Genomic DNA, 25,477 nt, shown 5'->3' on the forward strand with positions numbered 1-25,477 from the left:
GCACAGGTGATGTAGCCTTGCATAGTCTAGTCTGTCTCTATGCCAGCCCACGCTCTCCATTGGGAGTAGCTGTCTGGCGAGGGAACCAGCCCCTTAATCCCCTTGCCAGTTCTGCCCCTCCCTTCCTTCCTGGATCTCACGTGTGCTGGTTGGGTGCTGCATTCATATCTAGTACAGGCAACCACGCCCTGGCATTCCATAATGTGTACTGGTTTTGTCGCGACCAAACCCGGCTCATCCCACACTCTGATCTGATGATCAGATTTGCCAGTGGGTGACATGAACTGATTCAGCCTGGTCTGCTCCTGACCCATGCTGAATGTGTGCCAGTGGGAAACTTTCCATGGCCTATTCTGGACTGTGTCTTATCATGCTTCTTGCGCTTACCTGCAGGGACTGTGTCCTGCCAGAGGAGTTGCCCAGGCTCCTCCATCAGAACCCCTCCCAATGCCAGATTTTGCACATGCCAGGGGGTCCTTGAGCCAGCCCTACTCAGTTCACCTCCTGTCCTAGCAGGAACAGTGGCTTTTCCTGGCTGGCTTTCACCCCTTCTGGTTCTTGTTGTTGGATGTTTCAGCCCGGCCATGGCTCGTCCATACCCACATACAGCTCACGCATGGCTCAGAAGGGGGTTGAGACGCAGCCTAGTCAGTCCCACATCTACCCTCTGGTTCTCCATGACACCAGATGGTGTTGGGGTCTGAACTGGCCTGGTGCATCCAATCCCAGCCCACACTAGTGCCTCGGGTGACTACAACTGTTTCCTAGATAGAATGCAGCTCCAATTCTAGCACATACGCCCCTTGGTGGGAACCTCAACCTAGTTAGGGTGTCCTGTTACCTCCCCGATTGGGCTTGTTCCTAGCTGTAAATCATGCACCTGCCCGTGGTTGCTCTGAGGACCAGTAGGTGCAAGAGCCTAGCTCAGTATGACCTGTGCTCCATGCTGGTTTCTAGTTTTGCTTGTAGACAAAGGTTTGCTCAGTCCTGCCCAGTACATTGCGTTCCATTACCAATTTACACATTTTGGAGCTACTATGCCCTGCTTGTCCGTCCCCCAGATCTGGATGACGTGTTCACCAGCGACAGCTATGACTCGCCAGGGGAGCTTCCCAAGTACCTCCACTTGATCCACTCCCAAACCCAGTTTACATACATGCCATTGGTTTTTAGGCCAGTGCCCGGTGTACTCTGGCCTCCCATTTGGCCTTGTATGAGCTGGTGAATGTTGCAGCCCGGCCCACCCCACAGCCTATTCAGGATGCACATTTGGGTGCTGCTGCCTTGCCCAGTCCAGTCTATGGTGGATCCCTTTACCTGTGATTGATGGCAGGCTCCTTGGTCACACCTAGCTTAGTCCATAACCACCTAAACTTTAGGTTTACCAGTGGGGCTAAACTTTCTACAGGGTGTGGCCCACACATTCTGCACAGAGTCCACCCCAGGATAAGGTTCTAGAGTGCTAGTTAAAATTATGGACCTGTCTAATGTGACCAGTCTCCTGAACCAACATCATGTCAGACAAAAAATATCCTGCTAGACAAGCCGGGGCTTATCTTTTACATTATAGGTGTTCAAAGCTCAGCATTATTGAGTGATTGGAAGTTCTTCAAAGGAAGAGTTACTGGCATTGGGAATCTTTAGGATTGACTCAGAACCCAGAAACAGTGGGGTCACCCTAGAGCTATCTAAACAGCTATTCGGACATCCATTACCCCAGAGCTCCCTGGCCGGGCGGCCAGCAAGCACATCCTGGCACCACATGGTGCACTGGCCGCCCTGGGTGAGGCCGAGGACTCGTTCACTGCCTTGCGGCCGTGTCTTTGGCGTGAGCCCCCAGCATTGGGTCCGACCCGGCAGGGGCACCCCCCACAGCCGCCACACTGTGAGGAGCGGCAGTTGCCCCCAAACCCAAGCTCGAACCCCTCCCAAACTCACCTAGCTGCCAGATATTAGCAGCTGGGTGGAGCTAGGAATTTTAAGCCAGTTCCCAAGTTCCCTCATGGCGCACTTACCCTGAGGAAAGAGCTCTCTTGGGTCCTGGGTGAGGCCGAGGACTTGTTCACTGCCTTGCGGCCGTGTCTTTGGCGTGAGCCCCCAGCATTGGGTCCGACCCGGCAGGGGCACCCCCCACAGCCACCACACTGTGAGGAGCGGCTGTTGCCCCCAAAGCCAAGCCCGAACCCCCAAGATGCTGAGTTTTGAGCCCAGCCTTCCTAAGAGCAGAAGAATACCTAGCTCTTTTATTTTTTGTTAGAAAGTCAGATATACAGAGAGGTGGAGAGACAGAGAGGAAGATCTTCCCTCTGGTGATTCACTCACCAAGCAGCTTCAACGGCCAGAGCTATGCCGACCCGAAGCCAGGAGCCCAGAGCCTCTTCTGGGTCTCCCATGTGAGTACAGGGTCCCTAGGCTTTGGGCTGTCCTTGACTGCTTTCCCAGGCCACAAGGAGCTAGATGGGAAGTGAGGCAGCTGGGATAAGAGCTGATGCCCATATGGGATCCTGGCGTGCTCAAGGCGAGGACTTCAGCTGCTAGGCTACCATGCTGGGCCCAATACCTGGCTCTTTCAAGTCTTGTTTGCTCTTAAGAGGGTCTAGTGTGGCCATGCCCGGAGAATTCTATGATAATCATTACTGGACAGAAGCTTCTGTACTTTTCCAGTCTGTGCTATTGGTAGTTCCCTGTATTTACTGACTGGCGAAGGGCTGGTTGGCAGAGACTTTTTCACAGCATCTGTGTGGATAATTCTGACATGTGTGAAATTAGGATTGGATGGAAGTCCAATCCTCAACTTATTTTTCATGTGCATTTATTTTGTTTAATTTCAGAATTTGTGAACCTGCAAGGACATTAATATCATTTGTTTCTACAAATAATCTCATGTTGGTGACATTTAAATCTCCTCATATAAGAAGGTTATCAGGAATTCGGGCATATTTTGAGGTCATTCCAGAACAAAGTAAGTCTTTCCCAATTAAAAAAAGTTACTTTGAAAATATTTGTGTACTCTGTTAACAGAACCTGGAGATCGAAGCTTCCAGCTTTCCTGAGGCTTCACTTTAATGGTTGTGGTACTAGTGAGAGACTCTGAGTCAGGGTTCTGTTGGAAGAGGGATGTCATATTAGTGATGTTTTAAAATATTTTAAATTTATTTTTATTTGAGAGGTAGATTTTACAGAGACAAAGAAAGACAGAGAGAGAGAAAGAGAGGTCCTCCGTCTGCTAGTTTGCTCCCCAGATGGTGGAAATGGCTGGAACTGAGCTGATCTGAAGCTAGGAGCCTGGAGCCTCTTCTGGGTCTCCCATGCCGGTGCAGGGTCCCAAGGCTTTGGGCCATCCTTGACTGCTTTCCCAGGCCATGGGCAGGGATCTGGATGTTAGGTGGAGCAGCTCGGACATGAACTGTGCCGCAGACCTGGAACTGCATTCGTGATTTTAACCAAGTGAACTTAATGAACAGCTATTAACTCAGTATAAAGTGTTCATTAGGTAATCCAAGAGGTCAAACGGGTAAGAACTGCAAAGTATTGTGGATGGTATACATGTCGAAAGTGACATCATATCTCAGGGCTGGGGGATGTGGAATGATCAAGTCGGACTGTGGGGAGGGGTTTCAGGGCAAGTTTCAGGTGTCTCTGAGTTCAGACCCACATTTTAAGAGAGTAATGGCAATCTTCAGATCTGCAGCTGTAACATAAGTTTACAAGAAAGAAGTGTTTCAGCCATATATTTGTAGGGTGTTACTTCTTTAAACAGCAAAAGTCAGAAAAAGCATTAGTTTGTTGGTCAAGAAACTGTGTATTTGTAATTAAAGAAATGCAGCTGGGTAGTTTTCTGTAATCTCACAGCTGTGAATCATTGAGTATTATTGGGTATTTTTTTTCAGAGTGTGAAAACACAGTGCGGGTCAAAGAAATCACCAGCTTTGAAGGGACGATTTCAAGTCCATATTACCCAAGCTACTATCCTCCAAAGTGCAAGTGTACCTGGAAATTTCAGGTAGCTGAGTTTTACCAGTATATTACAAAAGCATTGCTATTCTGTTTCTAGTAGTATTTTATTTTTGAATTCTGCTGCCTTATTTTTCAAATTGTAAAATGATTATCACTGAATTTTTAAAAATTTAAATCTTAGCAACATAGTATCCAATTTTTCTGCCATTTTAACCCTCTGTTCAAGAATCAACTTCTCTTAGAAAACAAGAAGCTAATTTCCCCAATTAATTTCATCTATTTGTCCTAAATAATACAGAATTATTGGGGATCAGTTATTTTTGTTATGATAGAGAGCATTTTTACATTCATAACTACTTCATCATAATGGCCATAATTAAGAATAATTGGATTAGAAAATACACGTTTTTACTTTATAAGCAAAAAGCATGACATTATATCAAATATACACATCTCTTTCAGCTCCTTTTGATAATTACACACTCACACACACACACACACACACACGGAGGTATCTTTCATTCACTGTTTCATTTCCCAAATGGCTGCAATGGCTAAGAGCTGGGCTAGATAGAAGCCAGCTAAGAATACCATGTGATCTTCCACATAGCAGGAACCCAATTCCAGGGGCTATCTTGTGTTGCTGTCCCAGGTACCTTAGCCAGGAGCTGGGTTAGAAGTGGAGCAGCTGGGACTTGAGCCAGTGCTTCCATATAGGATGCTGTTTTTGCTATAGTGCCCGTGCCCTCCTGCTGTCTTTGAATATCAGGCTGTAAAATTGTGATTTGTGGTTTTTTTTTTTTTTTTACTATAGTTTCATGTGGATATAGGGTCACATATTCTCTTTGCTCATTCAGTATACATGCTGCTTTTATGATGTGGAGAGAGTCATTGGGTTATGTGGCGAGGAGCATATAGTCTGTGTTCATTGAGTATATTCTTGAGTAACTACAAGGCGCCTAGACATTGGGAATCCATAAAGCCTGAAAATAAAGCATCTTGCTCTCAGAGAGCTTGCCTAGATAGTAAACATGGCCAGTGTATGTGGATAGCACAAGGAGAAACAGTGCTATGGAGAAAAATAAAGCTGGAAGGAGACTGTGGAGTGGCAGTGAGGGGAAGAAACATAGGGATTTGTTATCTTAAATGGGATAGTCAAAATCCTCGTTGATAAGGAACATTTGCAGAGAATCTTGACGCATAAGGAAGCTAGCCATTAGCCTGCCCAGGAGAAGAAAGCAGTAGCAGAAGGAAGCAGGAGGGGGCTTCAAGCATGTATGTTGACTTGTTCATAGTCTTAGCAGCTAAATTGTTTAAACATACTGATGGTTTGTATCCTTAGGTTTTATTTTAATCACTGTCACAAACATTTTCAAAATAATGAGATGATAAAGCTGTTGGCCGCTTGCTCACTGTGATTTTCAAGGCCACAAAAGCATAGGGCCTCGGGTAGGCAGTAAGTTAAAGGGTGGAGGAAAGGGAAGGTAGGAGGCGACAAAATCAGAGGTTGGGGAAACAGGTGGAAAAATAACAAATCCCCAAACCCAGGCTGATCATCTTAGGCTGGCTGGAATGAAAAAGGTACCATTCTAAGAGCCCTGTGAAATGTTTGAAATTCCTGATACACAATAAATTCTGATTCCATGATAACCAATACACTTAAGATGAAAACTGCTAATGTTGCAACGACATTTTCAGCCACACTATAAGTAAGAATATGTTAGGAGTAAGGATTTGGAAACATTAATGCCAAGAATGAGGAAAAGAGCAAATCACTGGAGTGTGGGCCGTGGGAGGCAGAGGCAGGGAGCAGGGCCAAACACTGAGGCTGACCCAGTTCCCCAGAGTCAAGTATCCTCTCAGGTATGGAGGTTAAATGAGGCACTTCCTTTTTCTGAGAGTTTGGGACTCTGGCATTGTGAGAGTGGATTTCTACGAATGGAAATCAGTGTTAAACCTTTTTTTCCACCTGTGCAATAGCTTCAAATTTATTAAAAACAACTAAGAACCAGATGACTTAAGAAACAAATAATGACTCAAGTCATGGTAGAACTTGTTTTAGCCAATAGCTGATTTTTATCTACAGTCCTGCTTAGTGCCTGGTCCTATTTGCAAAATTTACTGAAGTGCAATCAACTCTGCTTGAGAATTCACTTTCAGCTGAGTTTTAAGGTCTCATCCATTTGAGAAAGATTAGATTTTGCTTCAGCCGAAAGGCCATCAGTTTCTTCTCCCATAATCTCTCACTGAATGTCAGCAGTGTCAGGCACCACATGAGACCACTAAAGAAGATAAAGCCCGTGTTCTCACAGGGCTTACAAACGGCAGGGGGAAGAGAAACACTAAAACCATACATGAGTGCTTAGTTCATGGTATTTGTCTATGTTTGCTTGACATTATAGTGTTTTCAACACATATATTCTTATTGGCAACTCATACCATTGACATAGATTTCTTCTCATCGTATTTTACAGTAAAGGAAGTGGAGATGGGGGCAAATCATTTGCTAGAGATCTGCTGTGTATCAGGTAGGGATAGAAGCCGTAGGTGCGGATAAAAGAATCAAGCTGCGTCCATAAGTTCAGTTCCTCCCCTCTTTGCTGTGAGGTTTGGCTTCCCTGGGTTTTATAACAACCACTCCGCTGAACATTTGCTTCTTCTCTCCCTTCTTTCTTTGAGTATTCCACTAACTTTATGGAATCTTAGAAAATGCAGGAGTGCTTTGTTCCATCACAAATGTCATCAGCCTGAAACCATCCAGTTTAGGTCCACCCAACGCCAACAGGGATTACTAAGTGCCGTTCAAGTCCTCTCTTCACATTGCTTGGACAGCTCCTCTTTCCCCGTTCCTCTGAAGGAAATAAGCAGGCACGTTTGCCGCAGGGATCTCCAGTGCTCGTCTGAAGGGGGTGCGGGTGTTGTGTGAACATTCAAGCAGCCACTGGCAAATTAGGCATTACTGACAGGTAGCCTGAGCACTGCCATCTGTTGCCACCGCTGACTAGAGCAGCACTCAGTATCATAGATCCCAATTAGAAGAATTCCTCCTTTCACTTGGGTAAATTTTCCAATACAAATGTAAGGTAATAGAGACTGAAAACTGAGAACACAGAAGTACAAGAGATAGTGAACTTATTTTTTGGTTCATTTGTTGAAACAGCATGACATACACTGAAATAGTGCGCCTTTCCTCCATTTACCAAGCAGATTTGTATCAGTGGTGCTCCAGGGCCAATTTGCACACAAAGGTAAAGTTGTGTGAAGTCACTAGAAGCCATGCGCAACAGAATTTACTGCCTTTCATTTTGGAGAGACTCAGTCGATTGGTGGATTTCCAAGACATACATTTCCTTTTGAAGCAGTGGAACATAGTGAAAATGTCTAAGTGTATTGGTACAGTATTATACTGGAAGATGTTCTTATTTATGTTGTTACAAAAGTCTTAGTTTGCATTTATACAGTATGCTGAATATATCTACTTTTAATCTGAAGAGATTACCAAGTGAAAAGGAAAGGCTAAAAAGAAACAGTATGAGCTCTCACTAGTCCTGGGCTTTTGGTGAAGGTAAGGCAATCCTGTAGCTTTTGAGCCCTGCCCACTGGTGTTCATGTAGGGTGAAGTACCTGGAAAAATGAGGAACTTTGATACAATGTGGGACTAGCTTGAAATCTGGTATGCACTCAATCCTCACCTTAGGAATGGAACTTATCTTAGGCTAGCCTTGTTTCCTTCTGTAAAATGGGAATCATAACACTTGCCTAATACAATGATGTGATGTGTCAACGAGAAAGAGAGGCAAGTGTTGGGCCAAGGGGTTAAGCTGCTGTTTGAGATGCCTGAATCCTACGGCAGAGTGCCTGAGTTTGAGTTCCAGTTCTGCTCCAAATTCCAGCTTCCTGGTAATGCACATCCTGAGAGGAGACAGGTGGTGACTGAAACACTTAGCTCCATGCCACCCACCTGATAGGCCTGACTTGAGTTCTCATCACCTGGCCTCAGCCTGGCTCCATCTCAGCTATTGCAGGCATGTGAAGAGTGAACCAGCATGGAAATTCTCTCTAGCTCTGCCTCTTAAATTAAAAAACAAAGGGGTGGGGAGGAGAGAAACAAAATACCTAATTCACTCCCTTTGAGAGATAGGTGTTAAAAGTTGATTTACCACGGTTCAGTGCACATGACAAAGAAGTAAACACTGTTACATAGATGCAAACACATATAGGAGCATAATAAAGATGATGACATAATTAAAGCCAAATGTCTGTCAGAGCCATAAAAGACATTGGATGTGGTCCGAGCCTGGCTCCAACTCTGGACCCCCGACCTCCCTCGCAATGACCATCGGGATCTCTTCGAAAACCCCTCACGGCAAACAAACAATCATACAAACTAAAAAAAACCTAAAATAAGTAGACAAACAACAGAAAGTAGAGCTTGAAATCTGACAGGAAAGAGCTGGCGTGGATTGGCTCATGCCTTGTTGGGTGGGACACAAAGATTAGTCACTCCTCACCATGGTGTTGATGATTTTCCTGCACACCCCCCCCAAAAAAATGTTCTGCACCTTAAATGTCGACAAATATCTTGTTAGAGTCACAAGCCAGTCTAGATTATCCTGAAATCTGCCAAGATCAGCAAAATTGTACTTCAACACAACAAATGGCTAAATACTGAAATGAGGTAGACACGAGACAGTTGAATGGTGCCCTATAGCCATTTTAAGGTATATAGCAGCCGGTCCGGTCCTGTATATAAACTAGGGTTGAGATGTCAATGAGCTAATCATGGGTTGTGGTTAGGACTTGCTTTTTTTTTTTTTTTTTTTTTTGACATACTGGTCACTCAAAACCATGTCAATTCCATAATATTGCAAATTGCTGTTGATGTTATATTGGGACTCTTAATTGACTGGGATGATATTCTACCAGCTCTAACTTTGGACCAGAAATGGTCTCCCCAAGAAACTGTTCAACCCATCTGGACAATAAGTAGCTGGACTCTATGCTTGGTATATGTTTGCAAGGAAAGAATCTTGATTGAATTTGAACTGTAATGCTGCATCAAGGTGGAGGAATCCACCAGGGGGGAGGGGCGTGGAGAGGGAGGGGTGGGGGGATTCCCAGAGCCTATGAAACTGTCACATAATGCAAAATAATTAATAAAAATAAAAAAAGACATTGTATAAAATTCATCTAAAGAAAGACAAGAAAAATTAATTACAGACTGTTACCTAGAACTAAACTTTGTCTTGCTTTCACAAACAACCAAAGAAACAAACAAAAAAGGATAGGTATCTTCGTAACAGGTAAGTATAAACAAAAAAAAAAGTAAAAATAACAATTTCAGGTAACACTGAAATCAGGCAACAATATTCATGGTTTTAAAGTAAGAGAGGCTAGTGTGATGGTTCCCTGACTAATCCTCCACCTTGCAGTGCTGACATCCCATATGGAGGCTGGTTCATGTCCCGGCTGCTCTACTTCTAATCCACCTCACTGCTTATGGCCTGGGAAAGCAGTGGAAGGTCCTACAAGACCTTGGGTACAATACCTACATGGGAGACCCAGAGGAAGCTCCCGACTTCAGACTGGCTGTACTTCTGCTGCTCCCACGATTGCTGTCCTTTGGAGGGAATCAGCTATCTCTTTCTTTCTCTCCTTCTCTCTGTGTAATCTGCCTTTCCAATAAAAATCATTAAATTTGTTAAAAGAAAAAGAAAGTGGGAGAAATAAGACAATCTACAATGAAAAGATTCACAAGATCTAACCATGACAAGTATTTATGCAGCAAATGACATAGCACCCTTACCCATATGGCAGCAGCACAAAGTGAAAATACAGAGACAAAAGGACACCATTTATAAAAAGGAGATTTTACTTTCCTTTTTTTGATTCAAGACAGATAGAGAGGGAGAGTAAGTAAGGCTAGGAATCGGCGTGTGCCAAAGTTACAGGGCTATTCCATGCAGCAAGAGAGTCCTTGATTGGCTTTTCCAATGAGCTTGAAGGGATAAGCAGAAATACCTTTTTCAAATGACTGTGGAGAATTTATAAATTTTATCATAGCAAAATCTATAATAAGTTGTAAAAGCAGAATGGACAATCATATTTTGTCTGATTGGATAGAATTTGAAAAATTGAGAATGGATGAATTAAAAACTTACCTCTTGGAAATGTAAAAAAAACAAAACTCTGTTAAATGATTCGTGGGTCATGTGAAACTCAAAACAAAACTTTTCCATATTGGTGTGTGGTACATAATGTGTGGTACACATTACCCAGTGTGACATGCACGTCAGGTGCAGTGTGTGTGTGTGTTCACACACATAAAAGATTCTCTCTTTTCTAAGAAAACTAAGGATGATTTAGTAGCAGCTTTCAAAAATACCTAAGCTCATTAGGAGAGAACAATGATTCATTGCTCCCTTTACTAAAGAATATGACAGATGCTTCAATTAAATCATGCCATTGCTTTCAATGACAGAGGGATGTGTTTGCAGTCATCAACTAACATGTGCTCTCAAAATTAAGCTCATCCAACAAGAGGAAACTGAAATCCAGAGATAGTGGTGTGTCCCCTCATTCAGATCTGTGTGGGACACAACAGCTGGTCCCTGAGGCTTCTCCCTCTCTCCTCCTTCCCCACCCCTAAAATTGTATATTCATTTGAGAGGAAAGACGGCATTGCTATGTGTCTTTTCACTTCCAAAATGCCTGCAGTGGCAGGGCCTCGGCAGGACAGAAGTCAGGAATCAAGAACTCATCTAAGGTTTTCCCATGGAAGGCAGGAACTCAATCCCTTGAGCCGTCACCACTGTCTCCATGGTCTACATGAACAGGAAATATGAATCAAGAGCATACAGCGTGCTACTGTGGGATGCAGGTTTCCTAACCAGTTTCTTCACTGCTAGCACAAATCTAAACCTGTCTGCTTCCGCTCCTGCATTATGGGGTCTCCTCTTACCTCACTGAGGATCACAGGGTAAAGGGATTAGAATATCCCTAAAAGAATAAGCAGAAGGTGTAAGGAGTATGGAAAAATAATTTTTAGTTTTAAACATGCCCTTTGAAGCATATTCTGACTTGATGTTTGTTTTTCACAGACCCCCCTGTCAACTCTTGGTGTAGCACTGAAATTTCATAACTATTCAATCACCAAGAAAAGTGTGAAAGGGTGCGAGCACGGATGGTGGGAAATTAACGAACATATGTAAGTGATTCCCATATGTGAAGCATCTGATGAAAGCTTCATGGCTTGGGTTTCTTGTCCCCCAGAGAATTTGCACTTTATTATGTACAGAGGAGGACATTGAAAGGTACAGGAGTTAGTAACTGCTTAAGGAAACTCAGCTCTGTATGACTGAGGAAGGATTCATACCCATGTTTAGGAATCCTATGCCACCTGCTGTATGCTGCTGGGCTATTGATGTGAATAATCAACACTTTACAAAAGTAATTGGCAGATAGTTTTCAGATCCTTGAGCCACAGGGAAAATAACATACAAGGATCTAATGATATTAAAATTAGAGGCCGGATTTCTGCAGCAGGAGAGCCAGATTGGCCAATTGGGTTCTAAGGTTTTGGAGTGGGCGATGCTAATCAGAAAAGAAAGCCAGAGAAATCTAGGTTCTTGGGTTTCTGGACCCAACCTAGGAAGTCTTGACTCAGCTTTTCCGTTATTGTTGCTTATTTGCTTTAAAAGCTGTAACTGACATTCAGCTGAATTCAAATACACAGGAGGTCCCGTCTTGCCAGCCAAACACAATCCCAGGTGAGCTTCAGAGAATCCCATGAGGTTAAAGATCTGGGCTTCTTTTCCTTGTAGAACCCTTCCTCTCTTAAGCACTCATTCTCAACAGGCTGCCTCCAGATCCTTTTTACAGACAAGTGGCTTTAGCTTCACTGGAACAGGCCTGTCACATTTGAAGGTGCTCTTGGATCCATTGTTAAAATGCTGTCTGTATTCTTTTGGGGAATATAATTGAATCAAAGGTTTATTGTATAAGTGTCAGGAGACCTTAGTTCAAATTCCAGCCCTGTTGTTTAGTAGCTCTCTTAAGTAGGACACATTATTGGGCCTCTTTGATTTTCAGTCTTTATCCATTTAAAATTTTTTTAAGATTTAATTAATCTATTTGTAAGGCAGAGTGTCAAGAGAGAAAGAAAAGACAGAAAGGAGGAGGAGAGAGAAGAGCCAAGAACTGTTTCTGGCTTTTGCACAGGGCTGCCAGAAATTCGAGCTCTTTACACTTTATTTACTCTTTCCCAGGTTCTTTAGCAAGGGACTGGATCACATGTGTAAAGCCTGAACTGAAACCAGCATTCTGCTACAGGATGTGGGCATTTCAAGCAGTTGCTTAAATAGCTGTACAGCAGCAGTGGCCTCAATTTTCACTTATTTAAAACTTATCTGTTTATTTGAAAGGCAGAGAAACACTGAGAGAAAGGTAGATTGAGATTCTCCTTCCGCTGATTCACTACTCAAATGCCCTCAACAGCCTGGGCTGGGTCAGGCAGAAGAGCTGGAAAGTGAATTCAGGTCTTAGGAATTTGAGTCACCATGTGCTGCCTCCCAGTGGCAGAAAGCTGAATTAGGAATGGAAATGGTTCTTGAAGTAAAGCACTTAGAGATGGCATGTGGGCATCCTAAGTGCACTGCACCCCCACCCCCAAACTCCACCATGACTTTCAACCTCCGTAGTAAGGGGTTTTATTTATTTTGTTAGAATTCAATGAAATTGTGTGTACTACACATTAAAAACATTAGCTGTTATTAACATGAATAGTAAGAATGCTTTGGGCATCACATCAGCTAGATGAAGAGGATAAAACGCACCCAAGCCTTTCACAGTGCTGCCAAAATTAAATTAAAAATCCAATTAAAATAGAGATTCTGAAAACAAACCTTTACAAATCTTCTGTGAGATTGTCAGATGATAATAGGTCTATACTTTGAAAATGGGATAGTATTTTCCTCCTAATTAGTAAAAGCAGCAACCCAACGTGCAGTGTGCCAATGTGGAGTCAGGGCCTCCTCCCAAGCAATACCAGGAAAGCTCTCTAAACACTTTCCCTGAAGGGAACTACTTGAACTTAAGTGGCTGGAATCCACTTAGATTCCTTAAAGGCTGATGGTACTCCGGGGAGTTAAAATGCCAAACTCTCCCCATTATCAGTTCCTTTCATCTAAAAAGGAAAGGCTCTAATTGAACTTATCACATCTTGCTGAGAAGTTAGCCTAAGGGCCTTGAGTTAGGAGGGGAAGGAGGAGTGTAAATGAATGCTGAGTGGAGGAGGCCTAATTCCCTCAGGTCTTTCAGAGAACAGTGCTGTGGGAAGCTACCATACAGTGTAAGCAGTGTGTGGACCTTACGGGGTGGACCGCCTTCACCTTCCTTAGCTGTGCTCGCAAGTCCTGCAGGTTAGCATCAGGCTAACTTGTGTCCAAATGCTGCTGTTTGGACTTTGGAAAGTCACTTCTTTACATCTCTCTTTCCTTTTTTTTTTTTTTTTTTTTTTATATATATAATCCATTTTATTGTATTGTTGTTGACAATCTTTACATAGTTAACTATAGTTGAAGGAAAATCAAGAAAGAGAAGGAAAAAAAAAAAAAAAAAAAAAAGGTTCAGGGGGATAGGGAGGTGGGCAATGCTATTATGTCCATATTGTTTCCATCATGTATCTGAGGTAAAAGGGGGTATTGAGGGAGAAGCCCCACCCGGTTTCCCGCCCATCCCAAGTCCCATATGTGGGGCATGCTCTGAGATATGTGCTCAAGTGGAGTTAATAGTTCTCCAGTTATGAGTCACTGCCAGTTTCGCTCGATGAGGTGGTCCACTGATTGATATGGTCCATCATGAAGTCTCCATTTGTCCCATATTTCGCTGCCAACATGTAGCTGAGATGAATGATTGTCCTATTCTGTCTTCTGTCTTTTCTTGGTTAGAATTCTGAGTCCAGCAGTTCAAGTGGGGAGATCTCCAAAGATACTTTGAGGTATTCCCAGACCAGATTCTTGTATGTTCTAGCAAGCACAGGGCCCGGCACAGTCCATCACCCTGATCAGCTGGTGGTTGCAATTGCTGTGTTGGTTCTGTTTTCAGTCCCGAGTTGCACTGGAACCAATGGGTGTTGCAGTCCAGTCTGGTTCGGCCCTTACATCAACCAGTGGGAGCTGCAGCCTAGTCGGGGCGACCCACAATAACCCCCACCAAGCCTGCCCCCTACCCTGGTTTGCCAATTTGTGTAGCAGAAGACCAGTCTGTCCCCCATCCCATTTGGCTCTGGTACTTGTCAATGGGTATTAAAGCTTAGTTCTATCTAATCGACTCAACCATCCAGCCCTCACAGATGTTGTTGAGTGCCTCTGTCTAGCCATCCCAGCCCCCGTCCTAGTTTTCATGCCCTCCCACGGGAATAGTGACCCAAGAAGGGGGAACCCACTTTTTCCCTCCCAGGTCTCTCTGTCCCGGTTTATGCACTCTTTAGGTGGTCCTGTGATTTGACTCGACAGAATTAGTCCCCAGTGCCAGCTTCTGCCAGCTGATGCTGTGGCCCTGATGCAGCGCACAGGTGTTGTAGCCTTGCTTAGTCGTGTCTGTCTCTATCCCAGCCAACACTCTCCAGTGGGAGTGGTTGTCCAGCGAGGGGACCAGCCCCTTAACCCCCCCGCCAGCTCTGCCCCTCCCTTCCTGGATCTCACGTGTGCTGGATGGGTGTTGCATTCATATCAAGTACAGGCAACCACGCCCTGGTGTACATCTCTCTTTCCTTACTTGCCTTATGTTGGTCCATGTAAACTAACTCTTGGTGGGATTTCCCCAATCTCACAGTTAAAATTTTTATCATCAGGCCCACTGCAAACTATCTTTAAACCTAGCCCTAACCTAGATGCAGAAGATCCTTTCCTACTAAATTCCCCTTAATATACCCATGACAGTCCTCCTGGGAATGAAATTCCAAATTATAGTATATTGAGTAAAAATAATAATCTTGAGTTACAGACTACACAATCATGTTTTTAGAGCAGGGTTCTGATCTCAGTATATCCAACAGGGGTAGACTCTGACCTCTAAAGTCAGGTTTCCTTTCAGTTGCCTCTCGCTCAGGTTCTGGCGTAGGCACTGGCTCCCACTTAGCCAAGTGACCACTTACATCTGTTACCTCTTTTTTGTACTTCAAGGACTGGTCTCTCAGCCCATCTGTTCCTGTACTTCAAACAGTTGTAAACGTCTTTCTGAATAGCAGTGAATGTTTTCCTCCTTGAAGCCTTGAAATCATCATTGATCTGCATGCCTGAAGGCCAGTGTCTGATCCACGGATTCTGAGTGCTTTGGGGGGCCTGGCGTGATTGACATTCACAGGTTCCAGTGGAATCCCTGGGTTCCTCATGCCTTGAGTTCCATGAAATTTTCACTTATCATCAGCCAGCAACATGCTAATACTCCATGTTGCACTAACCACAGTGCTCATGTTGAAAGCATGAACAGAAGGGCAGTTTCTCAGGACAATACTGGGAAACCAGAGTAGAGGACTTTGGCGAAAAAACAAAACAAAACAAATAAGAGAGAGAGAGAGAGAGAGAGAGAGAGAGAGAGAGAGAGAGAGAGAGACAGTAGTGAAATATTGTTAACAGATATTACTTCTTTGAAATTTGCCAAGGATGAGCACGGACATCTTGGATACACTTTGGATTTCAACTCAGCTTGAATAATGGTGTTGTCCTTTGCTTTTTATGTTACTGGAATTCTTGGCATATTTTCTGCATGAATTAATGAATTTCACTCTGCTCATTAGAGAAGCTTGTGGGCCAAAGCCTTTTTACACACACACACACACACACACACACACACACACACACACAGATGAGGGTACTGCTGAGGGTACTGCGAGGACTCAATCTACATTTCTTCAGATTCTAAGTGCTCATGAGGAAAGCAACAGGTTAATGGCACTGCTGTTGTTCTAATCAGCAGAAGAACCAATTAAGGCAACCTTCCCCTAGTGGCAATCAGAATATAGACTGGATAACTGCCATTAGCTCTGTTGTAGGGACCTGTACCCAAATGAAACCCAAATGACCAGAGTTAGTGAATTGACTGCCAACAGGGCCACCGTTGACAATCCACATGTTCCCTGTGTACAGGTACTGTGGCTCCTACATGGATCACCAGACCATCTTCCGAGTGCCCAGCCCTCTGGTGCACATTCAGCTCCAGGGCAGTTCAAGGCTTTCAGACAAGCCACTTCTGGTGGAATACGGCAGTTACAACATCAGTCAACGTAAGTCTGCGGATCAACTGTTTTTAAGCTTTTAAGCAGCTGATCAATACCTACATGGAGACTAACTTTATAACTCAGGCTTTGAGGATGGAAATGAACAGTGTTTAATATATGCTATTTTGTTGCATATATTTATTCTTATGATAAATTAGTTTTTTATTAAGGTCTTCATAAGGTTATCATAGAAAATCTATTCATGGATGTCAAACATTTTTTGCATGCAATTAAATTTCTTTTCATTTATTTATCCATGAAATTTTGTATATACAATAAAGATCGAATACAAATAACATAAAATAAATGATACACAAAATTGTACATTTTTGTAATATTTTAAATTATAAGAGAAATAAACTAACTTTTTGATATTAACAATTTATAGTTGAAAATTAATTTTTCACATCATTCCTGAAATACAGGAGGAATCATTTCCAGGTCTTGTTCTTTATGGTAGCCATCACATTGTGAATATGATGTTTATAGCAACAGATAGTATTTTCAAGGCTAATTATTGTGATTTTATCCTGTGATACATGGAGAAAAATGATTGGTCAAGAGAATCCAAATACTACTACCCAGAATGTTGAACTTCAAGTTCACACTGAAAATTGCTAAATTAGTAGCCAGGAAGTGGTCAGCAAAAGGGAAGTCATTAGCACTGTGGAGAGCAGATAATGACTTGCTGAGGAAATTCTATGTTGGCTTTTAACTTAAAAAAAAAAAATGGGAGAGGGAGAGTGAGCTAAGAGAGTGAGTTAAGAGCTAAAATGTAGCCCAAGTCCCCCATGTAAGTGGCAGGAAAACAATTACGGGAGAATCACGACTGCCTCCCAGGGTCTGAACTGGTAGGAAGCTACAGTCAGGAACTGGAGGTAGGTGGGGACCCAGGTCCTTGAATGGTAGAATGCTTGTGTCTCAGAGGGTGTCTCCACTGTCAGGCAGACACCTGTCTCCCTTTTTCTTCTATCACCGTCCACCTTCCCGTGGCATGCCCACTCTGTCATGTGACGCTGAGTCTGTGGCTGAACTGATAAAGCACTCCCCCATTGTTTTGCACAGTGGATGAAAACGTATTCTTTCTGTAACATTGATCTGTAAGCTCAAGATTAATGACCCAAATCCAGTCAGGGAGCCGTTTCCTTGGTTGAAGTGGAAAGAATGATGGTCAATGTGATAAGAGTTAGGAGTCCTGAGCTTTGAAACCAGTCAGTAATCTCACTATTTTCCACTTGATAAAATCAGAATTTATAATGTATTTTGGAACAGGGATCACTTGAAATGTGATTAAAGGCATGTACAATTTTACATCTGACCACAAAAATTCAGAAGTACCTGGAATCCCTTTATAATTCCATAAGGGAGCCTAAAGATGCACCTTCCTCCACCACCTTAAGGATGTCTGGACACACCTGAGGGTCTCGCTGTTTTTACATTTTGCCAGCCGATGCTAAAGGCATAGAACCGAGCCAAGGCTGTGGAGGTAGCAGTCCACTTGTGCATATGAATTGGATGCAATGCTCACTTAGAGTTTTGGCGAACTCAATTTGCTTTTGCTCTTCAGCTTTTAAATTCTAATTTTTTTTCCTTTGAAGTACCTGTAGCATTGATTGAATGGAGAAGTGATATGATTACTACTGCCACCTTGCCAATTTTCCAAGCACTTAGCATTTCTTATTTCTTTGCTAATGTGATCTGCTGATTTTTAGGGACCTCCCCAAGACGTTCTCTTTTTTGTTGTCTGTAGCTTGTCCTGTCGGATCTTTTCGATGCTCCTCCGGTTTGTGTGTCCCTCAGGCCCAGCGCTGTGATGGAGTTAATGACTGCCTGGATGAAAGTGATGAACTTTTCTGTGGTACGTATTCAAGCTTTTAGATTGAATTTCTTACGAACAACTTCTCAGGGCCATGGTTGTTGGAGTTGTATATCCTGTCGGGGTAGTTGCTATCCATTGCTGTATAACAAATGATCCTAAAACTCAATGACTGGAAAACCATCCTTTATTTTTTATCATGCCTCCCTGGGTTACCTGGGGGTAACTGATCTGGGTTGGATTCAGCTGGGTGGCTCTGCATCCAGCATTGTGTCCTCATAATTTTCCCTAGGTTGGGAACATGTCTACTCTTCGTGCCACTTGTTTTGATTTAACCAGAGACTAGTCATGATAGTGATGGGAGAAAAGGAGGGGTAGGCAGAAGCCGTTGACCCTTCTTAAGACCTCGACTTAGACTTGGCACACCATCCTTGCAGGCAGCACAGCTGAGGACAAAAAGCAGGGAAATCTCCTCTGCATACTTTGGAACCATTACCAGAGTTGGACACATAATAGTACCCTTGGGAGTGAGGATCTGTGACTAATAACTTAATGAGCCACCATCGTAAAAACATCTGTTTGGAAGTACAGGTTCTCAGACCAGAAACAAGCTTAGAGCGAGCAGAGCAGCAAACCCCTTTGGCCTACCTGTTTATGGCATCCAGGTCTTTGTGAATTAAATGTTTTCTTCTGTGGGTTTGTGTTTTTAACCTGCATATTTTGCATAGATATCTCTGTTTTATTGAAGATTCTCTGTCTTGGGTTTTCATTACCATTTTCCCCTCATTCATGAGTCTGTCTGCTGTTGTAGTGAAGAACGTGGGAAGAATTGTTCATTACATAAAATGGAAGCATGGACAACACTTTCTCCTACAGATCCAGCAGATTTAATTCAAATGTAATTGTAATTATGCTATTATTTAATCCTTTTCTCTCTAGCATCTTTTTGACAAACCAAAACAAACCTATCTTACTTTAGAGTCTATTGTTCGATTAAATCCAAAGTCTCATATTTAAAAAAAAAAAAGTACTGATCATTCCTTGGTTACAGAAAGCTTTTACTTTTTAAAAAAAGATTTATTTATTTTTTTATTTGAAAGGCAAATATACAGAGAGGAGGAAAGACAGAGAGGAAGATCTTCCATCCAATGATTCACTCCCCAAGCGACCACAACAACTGAAGCTAAGCTGAGTTGAAGCCAGGAGCCAGGAGCCAGGTGCTTCCTTCAGGTCTCCCATGTGGGTGCAGGGTCCCAAGGATTTTGGCCATCCCTGACTGCTTTCCCAGGCCACAAGCAGGGAGCTGGATGGGAAGTGGGGCAGCCTGGATTAGAACTGGCAACCATATGGGTTCCTGGAACATGCAAAACAAGGACTTTTGTTGCTAGGCTACTGCGCTGGGCCCTTTTTCTTTCTTTCTTTCTTTCTTTCTTTCTTTCTTTCTTTCTTTCTTTCTCTCTCTCTCTCTCTCTCGTTTTCTTTCTTTCTTTCTTTCTTTCTCTCTCTCTCTCTCTCTCGTTTTCTTTCTTTCTTTCTTTCTTTCTTTCTTTCTTTCTTTCTTTCTTTCTTTCTTTCTTTCTTTCTTTCTTTCTTTCTTTCTTTCTTTCTTTCTCTTTACAGAGAGAGGAGAGACAAAGAGAATCCATATGCTGGTTTATTCCCCAGGTGGCTGCAATGGCTGGAGCTGAGCTGATCTAAAGCCAGGAGCCAAGACCTTCTTCCGGGTTTCCCACAAGGGTGCAGTATGCAAAGGCTTTGAGCCATCCTCTGCTGCCTTACCAGACCAGAAGCAAGGAGCTGAATGGGAAGTAGAACAGCCGGGACATGAACCGGTGCCTATGTGGGGTGCTGGCACTTATACTTGGAGGATTAACCACATCAGCCATTATGTTAGCCCCTTGGAACTTTTTATTTATTTATTATTTTTAAAATTTTAATTTTTCATGATACAGTTCCATAGGTTCAATAATTTCTCCTTCCACCCTCCCCAAACATCCTTCCCACCCCACCTCCCTGTATTATCACAATAGTGTAGTCCTTCAGCAACAGCCACAAGTCATGGAGCTTTTTTCAAACATTGCTTTGCTCTTCTCTGATGCTCCAAGTGTAAGTGATCACTATTACTTTATCATAAGGACTGTTTTGGGTCCATCTGATTTCTCATTGTGTCACTTTTTCTCTAGGCATCAGCTAGGAGCTCTTGGAGACCTAATGAACCATACCAGGGAAACGACATCCTTCCCTGGCGCCTCATGTGCACAGAATAAGATAACAGAGACCCCTGGGGACACAGGACCAGATTACCAACCAATAACTTCTCACAAACTAGCAATGCCTGAGGAATTTTACCTTCTGGAAGTGCTTGACAATATTCTGTGCTTGCCCTTGGCCTAAAAGCATTTCACAAGTATTTCATGGAAGAGAAATATGACTAATTTCCATTAGCAATTCTTAACTCTGAAAGTGACTCTGTCATGATAAAAATAACTTTAAAAAGAGTTTTTGTACATTTAGACCACAAAGATATTGTCCTTTAAGATCTCACTCTTGTTAATTAATCCAAATACCTTTAGTGAGTACCTACTATTTGTTCAGAGCTTGAGACACAGAAATGAATAACACAGAATCCCCAGTCTCAGGGCACTCCCACTTGGTTGAGGAAGACAGACTAGTTGAATTTAGAAAACATTTCACGATATTGATTTATCTTTAAAAAAAAAATTTGGGCCCAGCGTGATAGCCTAGTGGCTAAAGTCCTCGCCTTGCACGTGCCAGGATCCCATATGGGCACCAGTTCTAATCCCAGCTGCCTCACTTCCCATCCAGCTCCCTGCTTGTGGCCTGGGAAAGCAGTCAGGGATGGCCCAAAGCCTTGGGACCCTGCACCTGTGTGGGAGACTTGGAAGAAGTTCCTGGCTCCTGGCCTCCTGGCTTCAACTCAGCTCAGCTCTGGCCATTGTGGTTGCTGGGGGAGTGAATCATCACACAGAAGATCTTCTTCTCTGTCTTTCTTCCTCTCTGTATATCTGCCTTTCCAATGAAAATAAATAAATCTTAAAAAAATTTATTCAGGGCCAATGCAGTAGAAGAGTAATCATCTCCCCTTTGGGCATTTTCCAACCCCTTCGTGTGCCAATTTGTGTCCTGGCAGCTCCCTTTCCCACCCCAACTCCCTGCTTGTGGCCTGGGAAAGCTGTAGAGGATGGCCCAAATCCTTGGGACCCTGCACCCACATGGGAGACCTGGAGGAAGCACCTGGCTCCTGGCTTTGGATCAGCTCAACTTTGGTTTTGTGGTCACTTAGGGAGTGAATCAGCAGGTGAAACAGCTTCTCATTGTCTTTCTTCTCTTTCTGTAAAAACAGACAACAAACAAACAAAAATTGCCAAAATCTGTATTTCACATAAAAAGAAATGTTTTTTTTAAATACAAAGTTTTATTTATTTTATATGAATATCAGTGACAGAGAGTGTTTCCATCTGTGTCAGGGGCCTGGAGTTCCATCTGGGTGCTGGGGTCAAGGGACATAGGTCATCTTCCATCCACTGCTTGTCTAGGCACATTAGCAGTGAGCTGGATTGGAAGTGGAGCACGCAGGACTCAAAGGGGTGCCTTTATGGGATGCTGGTTAGACAGGCTGCACTCATTCTGCACAATGCTGGTCCCTGTCTTTTTGAAAGGAATTACTTTGGCATTTAGTTATAATTAAGGAAACACTTCACTAGAATTGACCACATTTATGCACAAGCAAGACCAGGTATAACTAACTCGAATTCTATGAATTACATTAAAGTTTAAGCCTCTGCTTTTCTTTAGGATAGTGTCAGTTTCAGTGAACAAAATCACTTAGAAAATTTAAGTCAGTTTATTACTGATCTGCACATTTTGTGTTGACACTGCTGTTCCTCAGAGAATCCAGATGATGCATGTCTCAGACTCATGGTATTTCTGCTTTTGCTTTTTTTTTTTCTCACTCTAGTGACCCTTGGTTCTACGTGCAATGCCAGCTCCTCCAGGCAGCATGGTCCCTTAATCTGCGATGGCTTCAGGGACTGCGAGAATGGCCAGGACGAGCAAAACTGCACTCAGAGTGAGGAGGGATAGAGCTCTTTGAAAACAGAATCTAAAGACCTTTGCTGGATTAGGGCCATCAACTTGTCCAGTTTTCCCAGACATTTCCAGTTTGACCATTGGAAATTGCTTATCTCAGGAACTCTCCCCACCCCAGTCCCAGACAAAACAGTTGGTTGCTCTAATGGGGTTTCATTGGGTTGTGTGCTTGTGTGTGCATTCCTATGGGAATACCAGTCATTTCATTGTGTACATTCTTTTAACACTACTCAAGGTTGTAAGTACTGAAGACCTGATAAAAAGGAATGTGCCAGATTCCATGATGAACATTGCTGTTTGTTAGCCCCTGCAGAAACACAAACCTTAAGGTTGTGAATACATATGCTCTAGTCCACAAGGTCTATGCAGCTGTCTTTCCCCTAAAGCTATAAAATGATTGAGAGTGATAGTGGTATTTGCTGAAACATTGTCTTGGATAACAAGACAAAGTAATAACAAAGAGGCAATGGCTAACTTCCTTTGACTTTCATATACAGTAAATGGAAGGAGAGACAATTGCTTTGTGCTAGGCAGGTGTGTCCATGCGCTTGCCTTTCAATGGTTCTGCCCAGGTGAATGGGCAGCTTAACGTATGGCTGCTCATTTCTCTCTGATGTTTCTGTCAGAGCACTAAATAGCATTCTCATGGATGAACTGTCCTTGGCAAATTCAGTGTCATTTGTGAATATTTGTTTATGGCTAGGAAAAATGGTTTCTTTTTTCTCTGTTAATTTTTTAGGCATCCCATGCACTAATAGAACTTTCAAGTGTGGCAATGATGTTTGCTTTAGGAAACAAAATGCAAAATGTGATGGGACAGTGGACTGTCCAGATGGAAGTGATGAAGAAGGCTGCAGTGAGTAACAATTCGCTCCGTTTCCTGTACTCCCATCTTTAGTCTACCCATCTTCTGTGTTTAATGTTTATTTGAAAGGCAGAATGACATACAGAAGAGGAAGGGAAGTGTCAGAAAGATTTTTCATCTGCTGGTTCACTTTCCAGACACTGGCAATGGCCAAGGCTGGGCCAGGCTGAAGGCAGGAGCATGGAGTCCATCTGAGTTTTCTATGTGGATAGAAGGGATTTAAGAACCTGAGACATCATCTCCTACCTCCCGGGCGCATTAACAGGCATAAGATTGGAAGTAGTGTAGTTGGGACCTGAACTGGAGCTCTGATATGGGATATGGGGTTTCCAAGCCATGGCTCCACGCTCTGCATGGCCATGCTCACTCCCTCCTAGCTTTGCTCCTCTTTGATGCAGAGTTTACAACAAAATCCAGGGAGGAATAGTAAGTGTTGCTAAACTGAATATTAAATTGTTTCTCAGAAATAAAAACTTAGGAGTTTTATTTCCTTGTTTCCTAACAAAAAGCAGTAATGCCCTCCTAACTTCTAATAATACTACTCGGAGAATGCCTGCTGTTGCAGATGTTTTAGGAATGAACCAGCAGTTGGGATCTTTCTCTTCTTTCCTTCGCCCTTTACATTCACAAATAGAAGTTCTTAAAAGTCCGAGAGAGAGGAAATAGATACCATAAAGCAATGGATGACAGTTAGTTCTGCCTCATGTTATACACAATATAGAATACTGGTTCTTTCTTCAACTGAGACCCTGTAATTGTAATCCACCTTAGATTGTTACAGGTCACATGGCTTCTAATTGACCATGTAGCAATATGTTAATACTGATATCTTATCAGTATCGTTTATACTGAAAACCAACTGTTCTGAATAATCTTTCTTAGTAGATTTGATTTGTTCCCCAAATGCTCCCTCTCAGATCAGCACAACCTTGAAGATTTTCTCAATTCTGTAACAGATAGTGCGTCTCTTTTCCTGTCTCTCTAGCAACCTAAATTTGTGGACTGTTATTTCTGTCAAGCAGTCCACCTGTTCCCATGTGACCTGCGCCCTCTCCCATGCATTATTGCATGGAGACAGCCTACATCAGAGCAGGTTTCAGAAAGGAAGGAAAGAGAGATTTGTAGGTTCTGGATTCAGACAGATCCACATACCTGCTGTCCTCTAGATACGCAGGACATTTCAAATTGCTTACCGGATGAGTCAGTTCCCAACCCAGCACACAACTTGATTTAATCCTTAGATCTTTCCAATCTGCCTTTAAATCATGTGACATTTCCTTTACTAAAGGCTGCAGCAGGGGCTCCTCTACCCTCCACCGCATTGTTGGGGGCACTGACACCCTGGAGGGAGGCTGGCCATGGCAAGTCAGCCTCCACTTTATCGGAGCTGCCTACTGTGGTGCCTCAGTCATCTCCAGGGAGTGGCTTCTGTCTGCGGCCCACTGTTTCCATGGAAACAGGTAAGGCATCCCAATCCTTACTTTCAGGTGAACTCTGTGACCATAGACCTTCTATCTGCCCTCATGCTGTTGGAGACCGTGAACAATTTAATTATTTTGTGTTGGTGTTTTTGACACCAGTTCATACAACCCCCCTTTTTTTCCTTTGATGATGGAGTGGTTAGGTATTTTTTATTAAAAAAAAGAAGAAGAAGAAGAAGAAGAAGAACTTGAAGAAAACATCAGGAATGAATAGGTTTTACTAGGCTGAGAAAATAATGCTTAAAACACAGAGGTACTGATTCTAAGGGAATGTGTGGAGAACATGGAAATGAGTAGGCATTAGAAAGTGACTTGAACATGGGAATTGCTACAAGGATTGGCATCTTGAAGTAGCGGCACTGGAAGGGCTATGTCTGCTTTTGCCAATGGAATTCTAGTGGGACAGATGCTCTTTTAGTTAAAGACCACAGAAAAGCTCAAAATCTCCCATAAAATTTATCTGTATTTGAAATCGACTAGATCTTAGATATAGAGCTACCTTCATTCACTTCTCATTCTGGATTTTTAAAAGAATGTTTTTATTTGAAAGGTAGAGTTATACACATATACACACACAGGGAGAGAAAGACAAGAGGAGAGAGTGAGGCCTTCTATCTGCTGGTTCACTTTCAAAATGATCACAGTGGTCCCAGGCTGGGACCAGGCCAAAGCCAGGAGCCAGCACCTTGTAGGTTACCCACATGAGTGCAGGAGCTCCAACAGTTGGACTACCTTCCACTGCTTTCCCAGGTCTGTCAGCAGTGAGCTGGATGAGAAGTGGATCAGCTGAAACGTGGGTCAGTCACTATATGAGAAGCTACCACTGCATGTGGCAGCTCAACTTGCTATGCCACAGCACCACCCACTTCAATCATTTTAAAAACTATTTTTAAAACATTTAAACATTTTTAAAAACATTTCAAACAAGTTTTACCATTAGAGTATTCATTTCTAGAAATTATATAATTCAT

The 25,477-nt window shown here is 43.0% G+C and overlaps 1 protein-coding gene across 2 annotated transcripts in view; it reads left to right on the forward strand.

Moving 5' to 3' along the window:
* TMPRSS7 (transmembrane serine protease 7) overlaps nucleotides 1–25,477 on the forward strand; it is a 46,045-nt gene that overhangs the window by 15,099 nt on the left and 5,469 nt on the right. For both annotated transcript variants that reach the window (XM_004593203.2, XM_004593204.2), the window contains 8 exons: nucleotides 2,832–2,962; nucleotides 3,891–4,003; nucleotides 11,058–11,164; nucleotides 16,104–16,240; nucleotides 17,985–18,092; nucleotides 22,030–22,140; nucleotides 22,900–23,016; nucleotides 24,314–24,485. In XM_004593203.2, the coding sequence (XP_004593260.2) occupies nucleotides 2,832–2,962; nucleotides 3,891–4,003; nucleotides 11,058–11,164; nucleotides 16,104–16,240; nucleotides 17,985–18,092; nucleotides 22,030–22,140; nucleotides 22,900–23,016; nucleotides 24,314–24,485 (996 nt within the window). The remainder of the gene's footprint in view (nucleotides 1–2,831; nucleotides 2,963–3,890; nucleotides 4,004–11,057; nucleotides 11,165–16,103; nucleotides 16,241–17,984; nucleotides 18,093–22,029; nucleotides 22,141–22,899; nucleotides 23,017–24,313; nucleotides 24,486–25,477) is intronic.

The sequence above is a fragment of the Ochotona princeps genome, chromosome 3 (genome assembly GCF_030435755.1).
Source record: "Ochotona princeps isolate mOchPri1 chromosome 3, mOchPri1.hap1, whole genome shotgun sequence".
Lineage (NCBI taxonomy): Eukaryota > Metazoa > Chordata > Mammalia > Lagomorpha > Ochotonidae > Ochotona > Ochotona princeps.